The sequence below is a fragment of the Mauremys reevesii genome, linkage group 1, assembly GCF_016161935.1.
Source record: "Mauremys reevesii isolate NIE-2019 linkage group 1, ASM1616193v1, whole genome shotgun sequence".
NCBI lineage: Eukaryota > Metazoa > Chordata > Testudines > Geoemydidae > Mauremys > Mauremys reevesii.
Window position 1 is genome coordinate 52,106,763 of NC_052623.1, and position 19,391 is coordinate 52,126,153.

Sequence of the window (19,391 nt, forward strand, 5' to 3'; positions counted from 1 at the left end):
TTTTGTGTCAGTGGGAACTACTTGCGTTTTAAAGCCATTTGGCTTTTGCACATGTGAGTTAAACTTCTTTTGAGCTGTACATACGTACCTAGCAGAAGAACAAATCCTTGTTGACTGAGGAAATGTTGAAAATACACCAACTTCTCTTTTATCTATGTTGTTTGGAACAGGACTCTGCAGACGACCTTCATCACTTTCAGAAACCTCAGCCCTATTGGCAGGATGATATAGTAAGAATCCATCTTGATTCTGTATTACAAATAAAGTTATTTTAAAAAAATAAGTCAGATGTTATTTGACACAAAGCTGGATAAATGATTGAACATAGGATTGAACACAGACAATTAGACTTTAGTAATGAGCAGTTATTTGAATTCTTACCAACATATAATTCTAGATAGATAACTTTCACACCTGAGTTTTGAGCAGATTAGAGAGGAACAAGGTAAGCATCATACAGGTTGGAAAGGAGGAGGAAAAGGAGATGTAGTAGTTGAGGCATGAAATGATCGAGGTCTGAACAGGAGCTTTTTTTGTTGGGAAAGGAGAAGAATAGCTGATTTTGCAGAAGTTTTGGAATGAAAACCAGCAGAATTAGATGGCTACTTCAGTGCGAAGAGGAGAGAGGAGTCAAAAACTGATGTCACGGCTGTGAGACTAGGAGGATGGTGGGGCTGTGGACATAATGCAGAGGGAGAGAGAGAGAGAAGAAGGTGATTCTGGAGGAAAGACGATGAGTTCATTTTTTGAGTGGTTGAGTATCTTCAAGCTTCAGTGAGACATCCAGCAGAAGATGTCAGAGAGACAGACACAGTCTGAACTGAGGATGGGGGGAGATCTGTGAGTCACCAGCAGAGAAAGAGAAGGTGGTAATAATTAAAGCTGTGTGAGTTGTAGACCCTGATGGGATGGGATGAGGAAAAGCATCTACAAATGAGATGTATGGTCCAAAAGACACTAATCTCAGTTGTTTTAAATTTCTCACCTGATACTATGTAGGAGATTAGGCTGGAGAGATGACATAGGTTCTTGTGTGTGAGCAGCAGGAGCAGGGAAAGTCTGTGCCTAGGTGCCTGGGTCTCTTTCTCTTGCTGAACAAAGGGAAAGGAACAGCAGTGTTTCTTTTATGTCCTCTTTTTTCATTTAGAGCTGTGGCCACAAGGAGGATATTCTGTGTATTGCTCAGTATCCACCTACTCTTCTTGCCACCTCCAGTTATGATGGTGAAATTATCGTTTGGAATATGATCTCAGGACACATATACCGCAAACTTCACACATCTTTTCCCACTCACTGTGCTGGCACAGAAGGTAAGTACTGACTAGGGAAACTACAGGGAACACAATTCCTAAACACTTTCCAGCTTAACCCTTCATTCAAAATCTTTTTTGGAGAGATGTGGACCTTGCATGTTACTGCAAACTATACTATTAGGAGGACACTTAATAAATTCAGTAGAACAGGAAGACAGCATGGTAACTGTACAGCATATAAAATTATTGCAATGTAGGGCAAGGGAGCAGTGCCATACCATTGGTTTAGTTAAAGCTGTTATCTCTAATGTAATGAGCAAATCAAATAATTTGTAGTAAATATCAAGGACAAAGGATGAAGCTGATTATATTTGTTTTCTTGGTGTGTTTGGGGGGTATATATACACATATACATGAATAATTATTTGTATTACAGTAGTGCCTGCCTAAAGGCTCCAAATGAGACATTGTGCTATGTGTGCTGTGTACACACACACACACACACAGTGAGAAGCAGTCCCTGCCTTGAATAGCTTATGTTCTAAATAGACAACCCAAAGGACGGCTTATTATGCTCATTTTATAGCTGGGGAAACTGAAGTACAGAGCAACTAAATGACTTGCCCAAGGTCAGGCAGGGAGTTTATGGCAGAGCAGAGAATTGAACCCAGACCTTCAGAGTCCATCTAGTGCCTTAGCTGCAAGGCCATCTCTTTCTTTAAGCATTATAACTGAATGAACAATTGTCCTTTGGTTACATGCTTAAGAGTATAAAAGTATTTACAAGTTCCTTCTTCTGGTTCCTCAGACCATGCTCTGTCTCCTCAGCTCTGCAGAGCAGCAAAGGGGATGGAAAGCTGCCCTAACAGGGCATCTGGAGATTCCCTGGGCATGGTGGAATTCCTGACTGGCGTAACTCAGAAGTTCACAAACTTCACTTCACTGTGACTCCCTTCTGACAACCAAAGTTATTATATGACCCCAGGAGGGGGGACCGAAGCCTGAGCCCACCCGAGCCCCAGTGTGGGGGAATAAAGCCAAAACCCAAGCCCTAGATTATCTATTTAGAACATAAGCTATTCAAGGCAGGGACTGTTTCTCTCTGTGTGTGTGTGTGTGTGTGTGTGTGTGCGCACATAGCACGATGTCTCATTTGGAGCCTTTAGGCAGGCACTACTGGGTGCCCAAGGGTTTCAGACCTAGGCAAGAGGCCTGTAACTTGAGCCTGGGTGCCCAGGGCTGAAGCCCTTAGGCTTTGGCTTCGGCCCTGAGCGGTGGGGCTTGGGCTTTGACTTTAGCTCTGAACCCCAGCAAGTCTAAGCCAGCCCTGGAGACCCCATTAAAACAGGGTTGCAGCCCACTTAGGGGTCCCAACTCACAGTTTGAGAACTGCTGGCATAACTTATATCTGGTCTTCCTCAGTGTAAGAGGTGCATTGGGAGGTATGGGGGGGCATGGTTACCAGGCCTTTCATTCCAGTGGTCCTCAATGGCCTGCTGGCCCCTAGCAGGCTATTACCGGTCAGAGTCAGACGTCCTTCAGCAATTCCGTGGGACCTGACTATGGAACTGCTGCTGAGAAGCAGCTCCACATCACTTTCTGCCCCATCTTGACTGTCCTTGGGATCGGTCAGGCTGGCACTAAGCTCCCCTATGCTGGAGCTGTATCCTTTAGTCCCATGGTAACAGGGTCAGAATTTGGCCCCAAATTGATATTCCAGTGGTTGGCCTGGCCTGTGGAAATGACCCAACTTCCCCATCAGGTTCAGTCCTGTGTACATAAGAATGGTACAGAACCATTTTCTGTCATGGCTCTTTATCTAGGTTCTTGTACCATACACATCACTGGTATCCTGCCTTAGCATGTTACATGCTCTGCAATACTATACATTATCTTCCCAAGGTACACATATATTAGTACAGCACTGATGAGGCACATTTCCAAATGCCTTCACTCTGAAGAAATGCAAATGTGCTGTTATACACTTACAGACGTTTTCTTATTGTGTACTAAAATTCTGAGCATTCCTAGAAGTAGAAAATATTTTGAAAAATTTTCAATAGTAATTATAAAGGAATTGCTGTCGAAGAAAAATGGCATCCTTGCCAAAAACATAATTTGTACTTTCTTCCTTTCACCATCTCATCACTAGCATCCAGATGTTTTGTTCTAAGGTTGCGTTAACTGAAAAACTACTAGCACAAGGAGGGGTGGAACTTTTTAGCTGTTAAAAGAAATCTATGTAACAATTGCTTTAATTTATCATAATTAAAAATTGTGCGACATATTTTATTGTTAATAAAATATTTATTATCCTTTTATTTATTTGTACTGTGGTGGTACATCAGAGTCCTCGTCATGGACCAGGAATTCATTGTGCTAGGCATTGTACAAACACTGAACAAAAAGATGTTCCCTGCCTGAACCAAAGAGATTACAGTCTACGTAAATTTCACTCAGAATGCCCACCGTCTCTGACGACAGACAGTGGCTGTCATTGCACATGGTAAAAACTAGAGCTGGGTGGAGAACAGAAATTCCAGTTTGTGGAGGATTTTGAGATTTCTAAATTTTGTGTTCATTCTGAATCGGAACAAAACCTGAAAATTAAATGCTCCAGGAAAGAAAATTTCAATTAACAAAATTCTTTTCAAATTTATCCAAATATTTTGTTTCAATAAAATCAAAACAGTTTATTTCAGTGTTGACTTTTGACTTTATTATATTATATTTTATAATGTACAATACAGAATTTTAAAAAATTCAAAATGGAAAGTCATTTTAAAAGGAAAGATCAAAATGTTTTGTTCAGAAAAAGTTGAAATGTCTTTTTTGAACTATTTCCCCCCTTTCTCTGAAATTTCATGAAAAACAACATGATTTTGCAAAGCATTTTTATTTAAACTGAACTGTGTTTTTCCCAAGGAAAACTGTTCTCTTGAAGTTTTCCCAACCAGCTTCAGTAAAAATCACCAGTGCTGATATATTTATCATCAACACATAGAGAGGTTTAGTATGTCTTAAAAGCAAGTATAGAAGATAAATAATGAGTTGTGCATTATGCCTACTTAGAGAGAACGCAGTAGGAATTTAATTGTTATAATCTAAATATGGTGGAAAATAATACCCTGATCTCTGGAAAACCCGCTGTTACAATATAATTCTATTTTATCCTTCACTAGAGAACAATTAAGTTGTGTTCAAGATTTAAGCAGGCTTAGAATGAACAAATCAATCTTGTTCTTCTTTTTCCTTCCCAAGCTGTAGACACAAGTATTACTCAACTCGTATTTCTGAGGACTCGCGCAGTGAAATTTGAATCAACAGCAGCCTCTCTTATTTCCAATGGGCCTCAAGGTAGGAGTTAATAACGCTAGCGTTTATTACAATATGTTGCATCTCTAAGAAACAGGATTTTTAAAAAATGATTCATGCTACTAAACTGATTTTAAAAACTCCAGACGATTATGGTTTTTCCAGAAAGAGCATTAAACAATCTTTACCTTCTATGGGACCATAACTAATTGCCACCTTTAATCAAACTCAGTTCCCACAACACCTTGCACTCTGGAAACCAACTTCCAGCCAAGAAGAAATGAACAGCTTTCCCTTCAGAGCCCATCAACAGCTCATTCCTTAAACCTGCATAATCTTTCTAAGGCTACATCTACACTATGAGTGGGAGGTGTGATTCCCCTGCTTGCATACACATATTCACACTAGCTTGATGAGAGTTAGTGCAAGCAGAAATAGTGGTGTGGGTGGCCACAGAGCATGGGCAGTGGCAGCAAGGCTTAGCCACGCCAGGTCTGGGCTTATATTCAGCACAGCTAAACTGTGTTTCCACTGCTGCTGCCCCCGCTACTGCAGCTACTTTACTATTTGCACTTGCACTAATTCTCATCCAAGCTAGTGTGACTATGTGCATGCAAGCATGGGAATCGCACTCCCAGCATGTACTCTAGAGTCTAGGCATAGCCTAAGATACAGCCATTCCTATCCATCCATACAGCTAAAACGCTCATCGAGGTTCTCAGCATCTTGTCTCAATTAAAGTAACATCCTTCTCTCTGGCCTTGACAAGTGCAGTCTTGCCTTGCTCAGATCCGTTCAAAATGCTGCTTCAAAGGTAATTTCCTAGCTCATCGCTGTGATCAAGTCACTCCTCTTTGCTTTCCTCAACTAGCCCCCGCTTCTCTATTGCATCAAACAATCTGCTTGCATTCACTTCCAAGGCCCTTCACAGCCTGTCCCCACATTGCCTGTCACCTCTCATTTACTGCTGAGATATCAGCTCCCACCTCTGATTGGCCCATGGGAGAACTTCCATTGCCCACTTGCTGAATTTTCAAATAATCACCTTTGTGCTTTCCTCATGGTGCCCCTCACACTTAGGAGAAGTTCCCTGTAAACATCTGCAAAGCTACGTCCTCCAAAACCCTCCTTTGTCATGATGCCTACAAAAATGTTGACAACGATTAGGCCACTGATGTGCTAAGACCACAGCCTGTCATGTTGACCAATATTGTCTCATTGTTTCCTTGTACTCCTCTGTCTGTATCCGTCTCTTGTCCCTTGTCTTATTGTAAAGCTCTTTGGGGCAGGGACTGGGTATCTGTACAGTGCTTAGCACAAGGGGATCCTGGTACTTGACTTGGGCTCCTGAGTGCTACGATAATACAAATAATTAATAACTAATTACTGTTGAGTTATGCAGCACAACCTCTGGGACCCAAGCTGCCAGTAGGCTGCCCCAGAATAGAATTTAGGGCTACTCTACAGCAGGATTCTCTAACTGTTTTTGTACCACTTGGATTGATGCTTCCTCTTGTTTTTGCAATCACATTACATCCCTGTAGCAACTACAGCAATTGTTTACATGGAAAACTAATATGGGAAAGTACTTACACTGAATTGAAAGAGGATAAAAATACATTATAGCTAGAAATGAGGAGGCAGAACCAGCACTGCGTGAATGGCTAGCTCACCGTAGATCAAGTGCCCTGTAGGGGAGATATTGATAATACAATTATTATGACTTTTTTCATTAGTCATTACAAACTTGTTTGCATCTTTTCTGAACATTAAGATATAGCTACACACACGTTATAGCTAGGATGGTTGGAAATATAACAATACAGTATACTCCTGATTATCTGAATAGCATGGGGGGGGACACGGATTTTATCCACATAATTGGGAGTTGGGATAATTTAGAAGGCAGGACAGTGAGCCCTCTGCAGCGCCGCTGTCATGGGCCTGCTCACCCACAATTCTGGATGCCTGTGCAGTAGCGATCAGTTGAACAAGGAGGGTTATGAAACAAAAGTTCAGCAGGAAAGAAGTAACACTCTTTCTGTGAGCTTGCTGAAAAGTCTGTATTATTTCTGAGCCACCACCTATAGCACTGTCCTGCCAAAGGATGTCTCTGCAGAAGATAAAGATCCACCTTATAGTGCCCAATGAAGCTGTTAGGTGTAGACCAGGGTGTCTCAACCTTTTTCTTTCTGAGGCTTCCCCAACATGCTATAAAACCTCCACAGCCCACCTGTGGAACAACAACTGTTTTTCTGCATATAAAAGCCAGGGTGGCATTAGGGGGAAGCAAGCAGGACAATTGGATGGGGCCCCGCGAAGCTAAGCTGCTCAGGCTTTGGCTTCAGCCCCGGGTGCTGGGGTCAGGGCAGCGTGGGCTTTCTGCCCTGGGACCCAATGAGTCTAATGCCAGCTCTGTTTAGCGGACCCCCTGAAACCTGCTTGTGGACCCCCAGGGGGCCTTGGACCCCTGGTTGAGAACTGCTGGCATAGACCAAGTGGCTGCTTTGCAAATTTCCGAATTGGGCGCACTTGCTCGTTCCACCCGTGAGGTTGCTAAGGATCTTGTGGCGTGTGCTTTGATCCACAGGTGCTAGTGCTGGGGTGCTGCCGCACCCACTGGCTTGAAGTAGTTCCCATCACATACAAGGTTTATAGACAGTTTGGTTCAATGGCTCTCAGCACCCCCACAATACAAATTGTTCTAGCACCCTGCCTTGATCCTTTCTGGGACAGGAGCCTCTGATGATTTGTAGGCTTCCACAATAAGTAGTCTAATCCACCTAGTGATGGAGGACTTGGAAGCTCTGAATCCCTGGCATTTTGGTGGAAGAACACAAATAGAGAACCTGATCTTTTCATGGATTCTGTACACTCGCAACAGATTTTCAATGCTTTTCTGATATCTGAGGCGTGCCACACCTTTTCAGTTGGATGTTGTGGTTTTGGACAGAACAAAGGCAGCACAACCTCTTGGGAAGTGTGGAAGGAGGAATTTACCTTAGGAAGAAGGGATTTTACTGTCCTGAGCACTACCCTGTCTTCATAGAACATGCAGTATGGCTCCTGAATGGGTAAGGCTGCCAGCTCCCACACTCACCTGGCGGATGTGACAGCTACTAAGAAACGAGTCTATGGATAAATAAAAGGCCAATACAGAAGTCAAAGGCTCAGAGGGACGATTTGTCATGTCAAAGGTCCCGTTTTAGGAAAAGTGGCCTGACTACTATTGTGGCTAATCGGACTGCTAGAAGGACTCTGGCTACCTGTGGATTGTCTGTCAGGGAGCCAAAGGATCCTGCAAATACCATGCTATTAAGAGCAGACACCTGACATGCAATGGTCCTGGGCTGCAAGCCTCTCTCTATGCCGCCTTGGAGAAAGTTCAGAATGATTGGAATTCCTGGACTTCTGGGATTTGCATTGTACTCTTGACACCGGTTGTTGAATCTGGACCAGATAGAGGAGTATGATATTCTCGTAGACAAAAACAGTATCTTAATGATTCTGAAGGACAGACTGAGACCTTCTAGAGTTTCCCTCTCAAAAGCAGGCTGTTAGTTGAAGCTGTTTCAGGTCCAGATGAAGAAGGGGACCTTGTTGAGAGGATGCCCAGTTTCCATGGAAGCTGGAGTGAGGGCTCCAGTTTCATCTCTGTCACAGCTAAGAATCAAGGTCTCCTCTGCCAATGAGGAGTTATCAGTGTTACCGGTTGCTATTCTCTTTTTATTTTCTGGACCACTTTCCCCAGTAGTGAAAAGGGTGGAATCGTGTAAAGTAGGCCCTGTGGTCAACCATGCAATAAGACCTCTGTCTGCGTGGATCTCTGGTCTGCCTCCTTTGTGAATTGTTTTGGCCTCTTTGCATTCTTATCATTCACAGGTTGGTTAAAGGGAGGCTGAACGATGAGACTGAAAACCTCCTGATTTCAGGCACCATTCAGCATTATTGATCCTGGGCCTGCTGAGCCAGTTTGGATTTTGGTTCAAGTCCCCTTTGATGTGGATCTCTGAGGAAAATGAGGAACCATTCCACCCTCCTCATTATTTCTGTTACGTCTGCGTGTAGTGCTGGACTTGTTTTCCCTTGGTTGTTTAAATATGTGACCACAGTCCTATTGTCTGATTAAAGCAGGGCATGGTTCCTCCTTAGAGTGGGCAGGAACCTTTCCAGAGCTAGCTTGGCAGCTTTAGAAGGTTGACGATGTGAGCCTTTTCCTCTGTCTCCAGGGTCCTGGGCTGTTTGAGTCTCCAAATGAGCTCCCTGCCCTCCAGGCTGGCGTCGGTTGTGAGGACTAAAGGATCTGGAAGCCAGATGGGACGTGCCTTGGTGGACATTGTTGTGGGCGGACCACCATTGTAAGGAGTTGAACACCTGTGTTGGAACCTGTACTAGATCTTTCATGTGTTCCAGGGAGTTGTCCCACACCATTAGTATGAAGGATTGAAGACTTCTGATGTGTGATTGTACCTGTGGAGTGATCGCTGTGCTTGAGACCAGGAGTCCTAGCAGTTGGGGGCATAATGCTATGGTAGATCTCCTGCAGCTCTGGATAAAGAAAATAAATTCTTGGATTGATGGGCACATCTTTGCTACCGAGGTGTCTATTTTTGCCCCTAGGTGGATTATTCTGGTGGATGGAACCAGAGAAAAAACAGTTGCCTACCTGTCAGTGTTCTTTGAGATGTGATGCAGACATGTATTTCATGTGGATGTGTGCATGCCCTGTGCACCAGAGCCAGATAACTTTGCCTAGCAGTATCCATGGGGCGGCACTCACACCCTGCAGCCGTAGTCCCTCCCCTGGCTGTATAAGGGTGCACCACCCGAAACCCCTCAGATCCTTCACACTGAATGTCAGAAGTACAGACTCTGATGCAGAGGAGACAAAGGGTGGGACATGGAATACATGTCTGTGTAACCCTTCTGCCTGTCTGAGTTGGCAGCAACAAGGGCCGAGTTCAGTATCTAGGGGTTCTGTTTCAATAATACAATGCAAAACCAGCTCGAGCCCCCACCCAGTGACCTGGGATGATTACATACCACCCCACTGGGCACCTCTGAGAGGCAATACTTTTCCTCTCGCAAGCACGGAGTCTGAGTGTAGCAAAATCCTTTTAATAAAGGAGGGAAACAATGCGGCATTATGTTGGGGAAACACCACAAACAGGATTCATAACACAAACCATGAGCAAAAGACCCACCCCCAAGTAAGTTTGGCAGTGTCCTTTCCCCCTCGGGGTCTTAAGTCCAGCAACCCAAAAATCACCCAAAAGTCCAATAAGCCAGAAGTCTCTGGTCAGTGCAGTTCAAAAGTTTATCTGCAGAGTTTTACCTCCCAGCCTTGGTGGAAATGGGGCGGGGGGCCATGTAGGGGTGTTAAGGGGCACCTTACGTGGTCCGAGGCCGACTACTGCGCCTTGCCGTGGCGTTCTGCGGTAGCCTTCACTATGAGCCGCTCCACTCTACCAGCCATCCCATGAGCTGCTCTAGCTGTCCCGCAAACTGCTCTACTCCACCAGCCACTCTAGCTGTCCCACAAACATGCTCTGCTCTGGTCTGCCAGCTGTTCAGCAATATATCTTCAGGGCCCCCACAGCAATTTTAGCTCTTTAGTGATTTCAGCTTGTAGTAGGAGAACCCCAGTAATGGTGCACCATTAACCCAAAGTGAATTCAGCTCAGCAGCCTGTAACTAGACTCCTAATGGAATCAAAACTAGCTCTGATATTCTACAGTGGAGAAAAAAGGAGGTACAAATGATGCTTCTAATCTTCAAAAGGGACCCATACCATCAGTTACATATATCTGACCCCAACTTCTCTCAATTCACTGGGCGTTGGAACCCATGTCCCTTGTCTAGCGAGTGCTACTTAGTTGATGGCGAGTCCCTCTGTCATAAAACAGTTCCACTGTCCTTGATTCACATAATCAGGGTAACAACACTTTATTCTTCCTGCCCCAATAACAAAGAAACTGGGGATCCCACAGCAGCCAAAGTGACCATTTGGACTGCTGTGGGCTCATGCTAGGTGGGGTGGGTGTGCCTATGCAAACAAGATCAGCCCCTGAAGTTCTTTTCCACAACTTGCCACAATTCACCACCAGATGTCAGGGTAGAGCTCATCCTGACTCTGCTTACATCTGCATGACATTTTGAAGAACAATAATGACAGGTAGGTAACTTTTTTCTTCTTTGAGTAGATGGAGCCTTGTATTCCCTGTGGGTGACTCGCAAGCAGTATTCGCAGGAGGTAGGCTCATAGTCTATTTAAAGGACTGCAGGATTGCCTTCTCAAAGTTTGCATCTGATCTGGATGCCACCATAATGGCATAGTGGTTTGCAAAAGTTATGCACAGAGGACCAAGTAACCACCCTACAAATGTAATTTAGAAATGCAAATGTTGCCTGAACTCTCTTGGAATGAGCTCATATCTGTAGAAGAGGTTTAGCCTGGGCTACTTTGTATGCTATCATGATACAGGAAATTATCTACCTGGACATTGTGTGTGAAGACACTGCTTGGTCCTTCATTTGGGTTGCCTGTGAACAAACAGATCAGGTGAGGAATAGAAAGGTTTGGTTCTATCTAGCTTAAAAAGCTAAACATCTCCTGAAATCCAAAGTGTGAAGATGCTGCTCCTCTGCGGTTGAATGTGGCTTAGGGAAGAACACTGATAGATATATAACTGGGTTCAAGTGAAACTGGGAAATCACCTCAGATAAAAAAATTAAGGTGTGGCTGCACAGTTACTTTGTCTTTGGAAAACTGCATGTAAGGAGGATCTGCCATCAATGCCTGCAACTCTCATACTCTCCTTGCAGATGTGATTGCTACAAGGAAGGCAGTTTTCTGACACAGAATGGGGAAAGAAGAAATTGCCAGAGGCTTGAACAGAGGTCCTGTAAGACATGCTAAAACAGTATTAAGATCCTGCAAAGGAACCGACTTCTTAACAATCGGGTGGAGATGAGTGACTTATTTCAAGAACCTCACTGCCATGGAGTTCAAAAACACTGACTTCCCACAGGTGGATGAAATGCTGAAATCTCTGCCAGATGGACTCTAAGTGAACTAAGTGCAAGATCAGAAGACTGAGGGCAAGTCTACACTACTGTGCTACATTCGCACAGCTGCACCAGTGCAGCTGTGCTGCTGTAGCACGTCTGGTGAAGACACGCTATGCCGACTGGAGACTGTCTCCCGCCAACATAGTGCGGTGTGGACACTGCTTTAAGTTGATGTAACTTACATCATTCGGGGGGTGTAGTTGGAGTGCACTGATTATTTCCTACTAGGTGAGATTTGGACTGGGAGATTCTTGAGGAGTTTGCTGGTGAGGGAGATTGACTGGTGTGGCAGGGAGCTAACAGCCTAATTTCTAGCAAAGCTCACTCTTGCTGAGGCAGAAAGGTGTAAACAGAGACTCTGGGTGTCCCCCGCAGCCTGTTACACCCTTGCAGCCCCTGGGGACCAAAAGGCGTTCATGGACCCCAGTTTGTGAACCTCTGCATCCAGCAGTCAGATTCCTACATATTTGTATTCCTGTCAAAACAGACTTCTGTTTCATTGCTATTAAACATTTTCACTGTTTACTTTTTTTCAGGTTCTGTCAACTTCTGGAGTCTGTTCAGTGGAATCCCCCTTACAGCAAGCTTCATACCTGTAAGTTTGAGCAATGAATTTCAGAGGGCTAAGCTGTGTAGGACTGAGTGCAGCATGCTTCTTACAGTTCAAGATACACTCAGTATGGGGGAGGAGGGGAAATATTATTGCTTTGCTTTGTTTAATTATGGTAAGTACACATCTGCTCGTTTAGATTATGAACATTCACATGTTGTAGGTTATTTCCATTATAATCAATATAGTATTATCATGCTACATGAATTATTAGCTAACAACACAGCCTACATTAATGTTTGTCTCAGTCTAGAGTGAAATCCCACATCAGCAGTATTGCTGTCACTGCGGACGATTCCTTTATTTATGCAGCAGACGATGATGGATATGTGTATGTCTACAGCATCAAGGACTATGCCCTTCAGGACCCAGAGCGAGAACCACCAAAATGTGTGTCTTGTGGATTGGGATTTTATATATTAAATATTTTTGTATTTGTATTTTTATATGTAAGTATAAAACATATTTTGGAACACGTGATCTGGGGGAAAGGGGTTTAAAAAACAAAGTCCTTCTCATGATCTACTTATACTTCTATTTCATTGTAATATATTAATCCCCTTTTTCCAGATTATGTATGCTCCAAAATGTTTATGCCTTAGCTTGTTCTTAGCATAGCTGAGTATGGTGACCATAGTTCCCATATAACTTCCTTAACAAAATTAATTCACTGTGGACCAAATGCAGGCAAATCTCAATAGAATTCAGTGGGAAGGAAGGACTGAGTAAAACCTGGATGAGGACTTCAAGATTTCATCTGGTGCAATGGTTCTCAACCTATTTACTAATACGGGCCACATATGCAGCTCTCTATCTGTTATGTGGGCTGCATCCACACAATATATATACTACCTGTACGGCCCTGAGGATGCCACATGGGTTCCAGCTGTGTACTGATTGGGCCACAAGCATCATGTGGGTTGTGGGTTGAGAACCACTGATCTGGTGACATTTATAACTGTGTATCTTAGTGGAAGCTACCTAGTAAAAGAAAAAGGAGCAGTTTCAAAATACATCCAGGGTAAAGTTTTAACAACTTTGTTGCATTAGAAAAAAAAATTCCTTTAAAACCATGAATACTTTTTAATGTCCTTGCTTCTTAGGTAGTGGTTGGTTTACACCTGACACAGTGCAGTGTTCTTGTGTAGCAACATATTTGTGTATTAATCTGAATTATATGTATAATGTATATTTATTCTCTATATTGCTGTAGATGTGAATCATTGGAGAGCTCATGTAAATATAGTTGTATCGTAAGTACTATCTCATGTCTTTAACAGAATATTTTTTTATGTATAAATATACAAACCTGCACATGTGTTGCTTGATATAAATATAATTAGGTTTTATGTCTAATTGTGGTAATACCTAAGAGTCTCAGTCAGGATCTCTGGTCCATCTTCCACTATTATACAATGATCATGTGCAGTAAATACTTTTCAAATTACATAAACTCATTTATGGTTCACTTCAGTGTCATTCAGCACTATCAGAACTATACTATATCAGATATTGCTTTGAGCTGTAATCCCTTGAAACAATTAATACTGTAGCAGCATTCACATTAAACTTTAGCATTGGCAGAAATGACCCATGTAGACAATTTGTAACACAAGAAGTTTCTAATGACAAAATGTAAATGACATGGTGTCATAAGTCTTTAGTTATATATGGTGCTTAAGTAGATTTGTTCTGATTATCACTTTCATTTTGATAGAGTAGAGGTGGTTGATGAAGAAAAAGTCCTGCTTTCCTCTTCTATTGATTGTACCGTTCGTCTGTGGAGTCTGGATGGAGAGTACATTGGTAAGGATTATCATAGAATATCAGGGTTGGAAGGGACCTCAGGAGATCATCTAGTCCAACCCCCTGCTCAAAGCAGGACAAATCCCTAGACAGTTTTTATTTTATTTTTTTAACCCTGTTCCCTAAATGGTCCCCTCAAGGATTGAACTCACAACCCTGGGTTTAGCAGTCCAATGCTCAAACCACTGAGCTATCCGTACAAAAAGAGCATAGCTATGATAGTTAACTTTAAAAAGGAGTGGCATACAACAAAAATATCTACTCAAGTAGCCCCTATGGACATTCATAAACTCCCATGCTGCTGTAGCCATAGGCTAATAAATTATCTTAGCCAGAGGATTTCTGAGCTCACAGTGGAGTATTTCATGTTAGGACTTACATGTTTTCTGGTATAAGCAAGCCCTGTTTCAGTTCTACATGGGCTACGTTTGGCTCATGAGGCAAGATTTGCCCACCCCTGAAATAGGTGCTCTATTTTTTATTCCCAGTGAAAGCCAGCAGTGGCATTAAAATAGTGTATGATAAAACTGCTTTCCAATACAGAGCTTTCTAAGGAGGTAGAGTATGGCCAAACCATATTTAGAAGTGGCTGTCCTTCAGTTCAAAGCACCAAAGGTTAGATTTTAAGGTATTTACATGCCTAAAGATGCAAATAGGCTCCTAGTGGGGGATTTTGCAATCAATAGGAGTTAGGTGCATAGGCACTTTTGAAACTTCCATTACATGCTAGCTGCATATTTAGACAATTAAAATACTTTAAAAAAAATCTATCCCTAAGTGCCTGATCCAACACAGCCATTCAAGCAAACATATATTTTGATTGGCCTTAGAGGCATTGGATCAGACCCTTAAAATCTTCTGACAAACTACCTTGCAATTAAGGACTTTTCTGGTTAGTTTATTTCATCCACAAAAGTTTTTAAACCACAACTGCTCTTCCAAGACAAAATTTCTTTTCAATGTTCTTCCCAGCAGCAGAAGTTTGTATACTTCAAAAAGTAAAAATTTTAAAGCGTTGCTCTTTGTCTTAGTTGCGACTTCCCTTGATTTTAGGAGGAGGAGGTTTGGGGCTGTGTACCCTTTGAAACTTTACAATGCCTGCTTGTTTATATTTTCTTTCTAGGGACTTTTGGGCAGGCAGAACCATGGGAAATTTTCACACCTGCCTCCTGGAAACATCCCAGGGTTCCCTATGAAATCTTGATAGACCCACAAAGCATGCCAATTCACCCCATGCTAGAAGGAGAGCCACCTGTCTTACAACTCATAAACACAGAGCCAAGTAATCTAACTCTGGAAAACTCCTTATCTAAGGTTTGTGTATAGACAGCAAAGTGGGGTGTATTTCATGTGGGCTGGCTGTTTTGCATGCCTTGCTGATCTAGTAAAGTCCACATGTAGGAAAATGATGTAATGGATTTATGTAAGGCATTTGTAAGGCAAATGGATTTAAACTGTCTAACTATAGGTCTCAAAATATAAATGGGGAATCATTAAGCAGGTGTATTTCAAGTGGGGGCCTACAGGCATCAGTTCTGACCCTACCCTGTTCAACGTTTTTTATCATTTACCTGAAAGAAAACAAAATCATTACTGGTGAAGTTTTGGGGAGTGGTAAATAAAGAACTAGTCACTGCTGCAGTGTTTTCTGGATTGTTTGGTAAGCTGGGTACTAGCAAATGTGTTTCAGTAGGGCCAAAGTCATACATCTAGGCCTGAAGAATGCAGGTGCCATGCTCACAGGATAGGGGATGCTATCCTAGGAAATAGTGACTCTGAAAAGACTTGAGCTATGGTGGACAATCAGCTTAATGTGACATTCCTGTGCAACACTATGGCCAAAAGAGAATATAGAGTAGGAGGAGAGAGATTACCTTTGTATCTGGCACTGGTGCAACCACTACTGTGTCCAGTTCTTGTGTCCACAATTGAGAAGGATGTTGATAAATCATAGAGGGTTTAGAGAAGAACCAAGAGAATAATTAAAGGACTGGAAAATACACCTTACACGAGATTGAAGGAACTCAATCCGTTTAGCTTAAGAAAAGGTTAGAATCATAGAATCATAGAATTCAAGATCAGAAGGGACCATTATGATCATCTAGTCTGACCTCCTGCTAGATGCAGGCCACATAAGCCGATCCACCCACTCCTTTAGCAAGCGACCCCTGCCCCATGCTTTGGAGGAAGGCGAAAAACCTCCAGGGCCACTGCCAATCTTCCCTGGAGGAAAATTCCTTCCCGACCCCAAATATGGCGGTCAGCTGAACCCCGAGCATGCGGGCAAGACTCTCCAGCCATACCCTCTGGAAAAAGGTTATATCCTATCATTGACCCATTGTACTATTTACCAGTGTGGCACTTAATTGACCTATTGACTAAGCCCGTTATCCTATCATACCATCTCCTCCATAAATTTATCTAGCTTAATCTTAAAGTCGTGGAGGTCCTTCGCCCCCACTGTTTCCCTCGGTAGGCTGTTCCAGTATTGCACTCCCCTGATGGTTAGAAACCTTCGTCTAATTTCAAGCCTGAATTTCCTGACTGACAATTTATATCCGTTTGTCCTCGTGTCCACATTAGCACTGAGCTGAAATAATTCCTCTCCTTCCCTGGTATTTATCCCTCTGATATATTTAAAGAGTGCAATCATATCTCCTCTTATCCTTCTTTTGGTTAAGGAAAACAAACCGAGCTCCTCAAGTCTCCTTTCATACGACAGGCCTTCCATTCCTCGGATCATTCTAGTGGCCCTTCTTTGTACCCGTTCCAGTTTGAATTCATCCTTCTTAAACATGGGAGACCAAAACTGCACACAATACTCCAAATGAGGTCTCACCAACGTCTTATATAACGGGACTAGCACCTCCTTATCCCTACTAGAAATACCTCGCCTAATGCATCCCAAGACCGCATTAGCTTTTTTAACAGCCACATCACAGTGCCTACTCATAGTCATCCTACGATCAACCAGGACTCCTAGGTCCTTCTCCTCCTCCGTTACTTCCAACTGGTGCGTCCCCAGCTTATAACTAAAATTCTTGTTAGTCATCCCTAAATGCATAACCTTACACTTCTCACTATTGAATTTCATCCTGTTACTAATACTCCAGTTTACAAGGTCATCCAAATCTCCCTGGAGGATATCCGATCCTTTTCGAATTGGCAATACCTCCCAACTTGGTGTCATCCAAACTTTATCAGCCCACTCCTACTCTTGGTTCCCAGGTCAGCAATAAATAGATTAAATAAAATCGGACCCAAAACCGAACCTTGAGGAACTCCACTGGTAACCCCCCTCCAACCTGACAGTTCCCCCTTCAATACTACCCTCTGAAGTCTCCCCTTTAACCAGCTCCTTATCCACCTCTGGATTTTCATTTCGATCCCCATCTTTTCCAATTTAACCAGTAATTCTTCATGCGGTACCGTATCAAACGCCTTACTGAAATCCAGATATATTAGATCCACCGCATTTCCCTTGTCTAAAAAATCTGTTACTTTCTCAAAGAAGGAGATCAGGTTGGTTTGGCACGATCTACCTTTCGTAAATCCATGCTGTAATCTATCCCAGTTGCCATTCATGCTCGGAACCACTCTCTCTTTTAAGATTTTTCCATGACTTTGCATACTACAGATGTTAAACTAACAGGCCTGTAGTTACCCGGGTCACTTTTTTTCCCCTTCTTGAATATAGGAACTACATTAGCTAATCTCCAGTCAAACGGTACAACCCCCGAATTTAGAGACTTATTAAAAATTATCGCTAACGGGCTAGCAATATCACTCGCCAATTCCCTTAATATTCTAGGATGAAGATTATCCGGGCCCCCCGATTTACTTCCGTTAAGTTGTTCAAGTTTGGCTTCTACCTCAGATACCGTAATGTCTACCCCCATATCTTCATTCCCATCGGTCCCTCTATCACTATTCCTTAGCCCTTCATTAGCCTCATTAAAGACCGAGGCAAAATATTCGTTTAGATATTGTGCCATTCCAAGATTATCCCTAATCTCCACTCCGTTTAAAGTTTTAAGCGGTCCCACTTCTTCTTTCTTGGTTTTCTTCCTATTTATATGGCTAAAAAAAGTTTGCTGTTGGTTTTAATCCCCTTCGCTAGGTCCATCTCCACCCGTCGCTTTGCCTTTCTCACTGCTTCCCTACACCCTCTGACCTCAATAAGGTAGGTTTCTTTGCTGATCCCTCCCATTTTCCACTCCTGGTACGCTTTCTGTTTTTTCTTAATAACCCCTCTAAGACGCTTGCTCATCCAGCTCGGTCTAAAACTGCTACCTATGAGCCGTTTTCCCCTTCTCGGGATACATGCCTCTGACAACTCTTGCAACTTCAACCTGAAGTAACCCCAGGCGTCATCTGCCTTTAGATCCCTAAATATGTTAGTCAGTCCACTTCCTAACTAGTCGCCTTTATTTAGTAAAGTTAGCCCTTTTGAAATCGTAAACCCTTGTCTCAGATGCACTATTGATTATCCTCCCATTTATTTTGAAACGAATTAGCTCATGATCACTCGAGCCAAGGTTGTCCCCTACAACAATTTCCTCAACAAGGTCCTCGTTACTCACCAAAATCAAATCTAAAATGGCATCCCCCCTCGTCGGTTCAGCAACCACTTGATGAAGGAATTCATTAGCTATCACGTCTAGGAAAAGCTGAGCCCTATTATTATTACTAGCATTTGTTTCCCAATCTATATCCGGAAGTTAAAGTCCCCATGATCAAGCAGTTCCTATTAGTATTTACCTCCTTAAAAACATTAAAGAGCTCTCTATCTGTCTCCAAGCTAGACCCCGGTCTATAGCACACCCCAATCACTATCCCGGGTGAGGCTCTGGTAGTTTTTTTCCCCAATGTGACCATTGCCCAGACAGACTCTGTATTATCCATTGCATTGCTAGTTATCTCATTACATTTCACCTCATTATTGATATACAATGCTACTCCCCCACCTTTACCTTTGCATCGGTCTTTCCTAAACAGCACATACCCTTCCATACCTGTACTCCAGTCATGGCTACCGTTCCACCATGTTTCGGTTATTCCTACGATATCTGGTTTCAATTCTCGGACCAGGAGCTCCAGTTCCTCCATTTTGTTACCTAAGCTTCTTGCATTGGTGAACAAACACCCTAATTTTTCCTGTTGGGCTCCTCTCACTCTTTTCACCCAACTCGGTAGGGACACAGTACTTCCAGTATGACTTGTAGATCTAGTATCCGTCCCCCCCCTCTTCCTTACACCTAACCGTCCCCCTCTGGCTATATCTGTTGTTATCTTGTTGTTCTCACTCCCAGTGTATAAATTTGGCGTGGAGAGCA

The 19,391-nt window shown here is 42.9% G+C and overlaps 1 protein-coding gene across 5 annotated transcripts in view; it reads left to right on the forward strand.

The window, feature by feature from the left end:
* Positions 1–19,391, forward strand: part of LOC120395285 (WD repeat-containing protein on Y chromosome-like) — a 91,525-nt gene that overhangs the window by 58,400 nt on the left and 13,734 nt on the right. For 3 of the 5 annotated variants that reach the window (XM_039519549.1, XM_039519556.1, XM_039519576.1), the window contains 8 exons: positions 171–230; positions 1,148–1,310; positions 4,515–4,610; positions 12,176–12,234; positions 12,498–12,639; positions 13,463–13,502; positions 13,967–14,055; positions 15,179–15,369. In XM_039519549.1, coding sequence (XP_039375483.1) covers positions 171–230; positions 1,148–1,310; positions 4,515–4,610; positions 12,176–12,234; positions 12,498–12,639; positions 13,463–13,502; positions 13,967–14,055; positions 15,179–15,369 — 840 coding nt within the window. Of the gene's footprint in view, positions 1–170; positions 231–1,147; positions 1,311–4,514; positions 4,611–12,175; positions 12,235–12,497; positions 12,640–13,462; positions 13,503–13,966; positions 14,056–15,178; positions 15,370–19,391 lie in introns of those variants that run through there. The other 2 variants (XR_005592566.1, XM_039519567.1) reach the window with 2 other exon arrangements.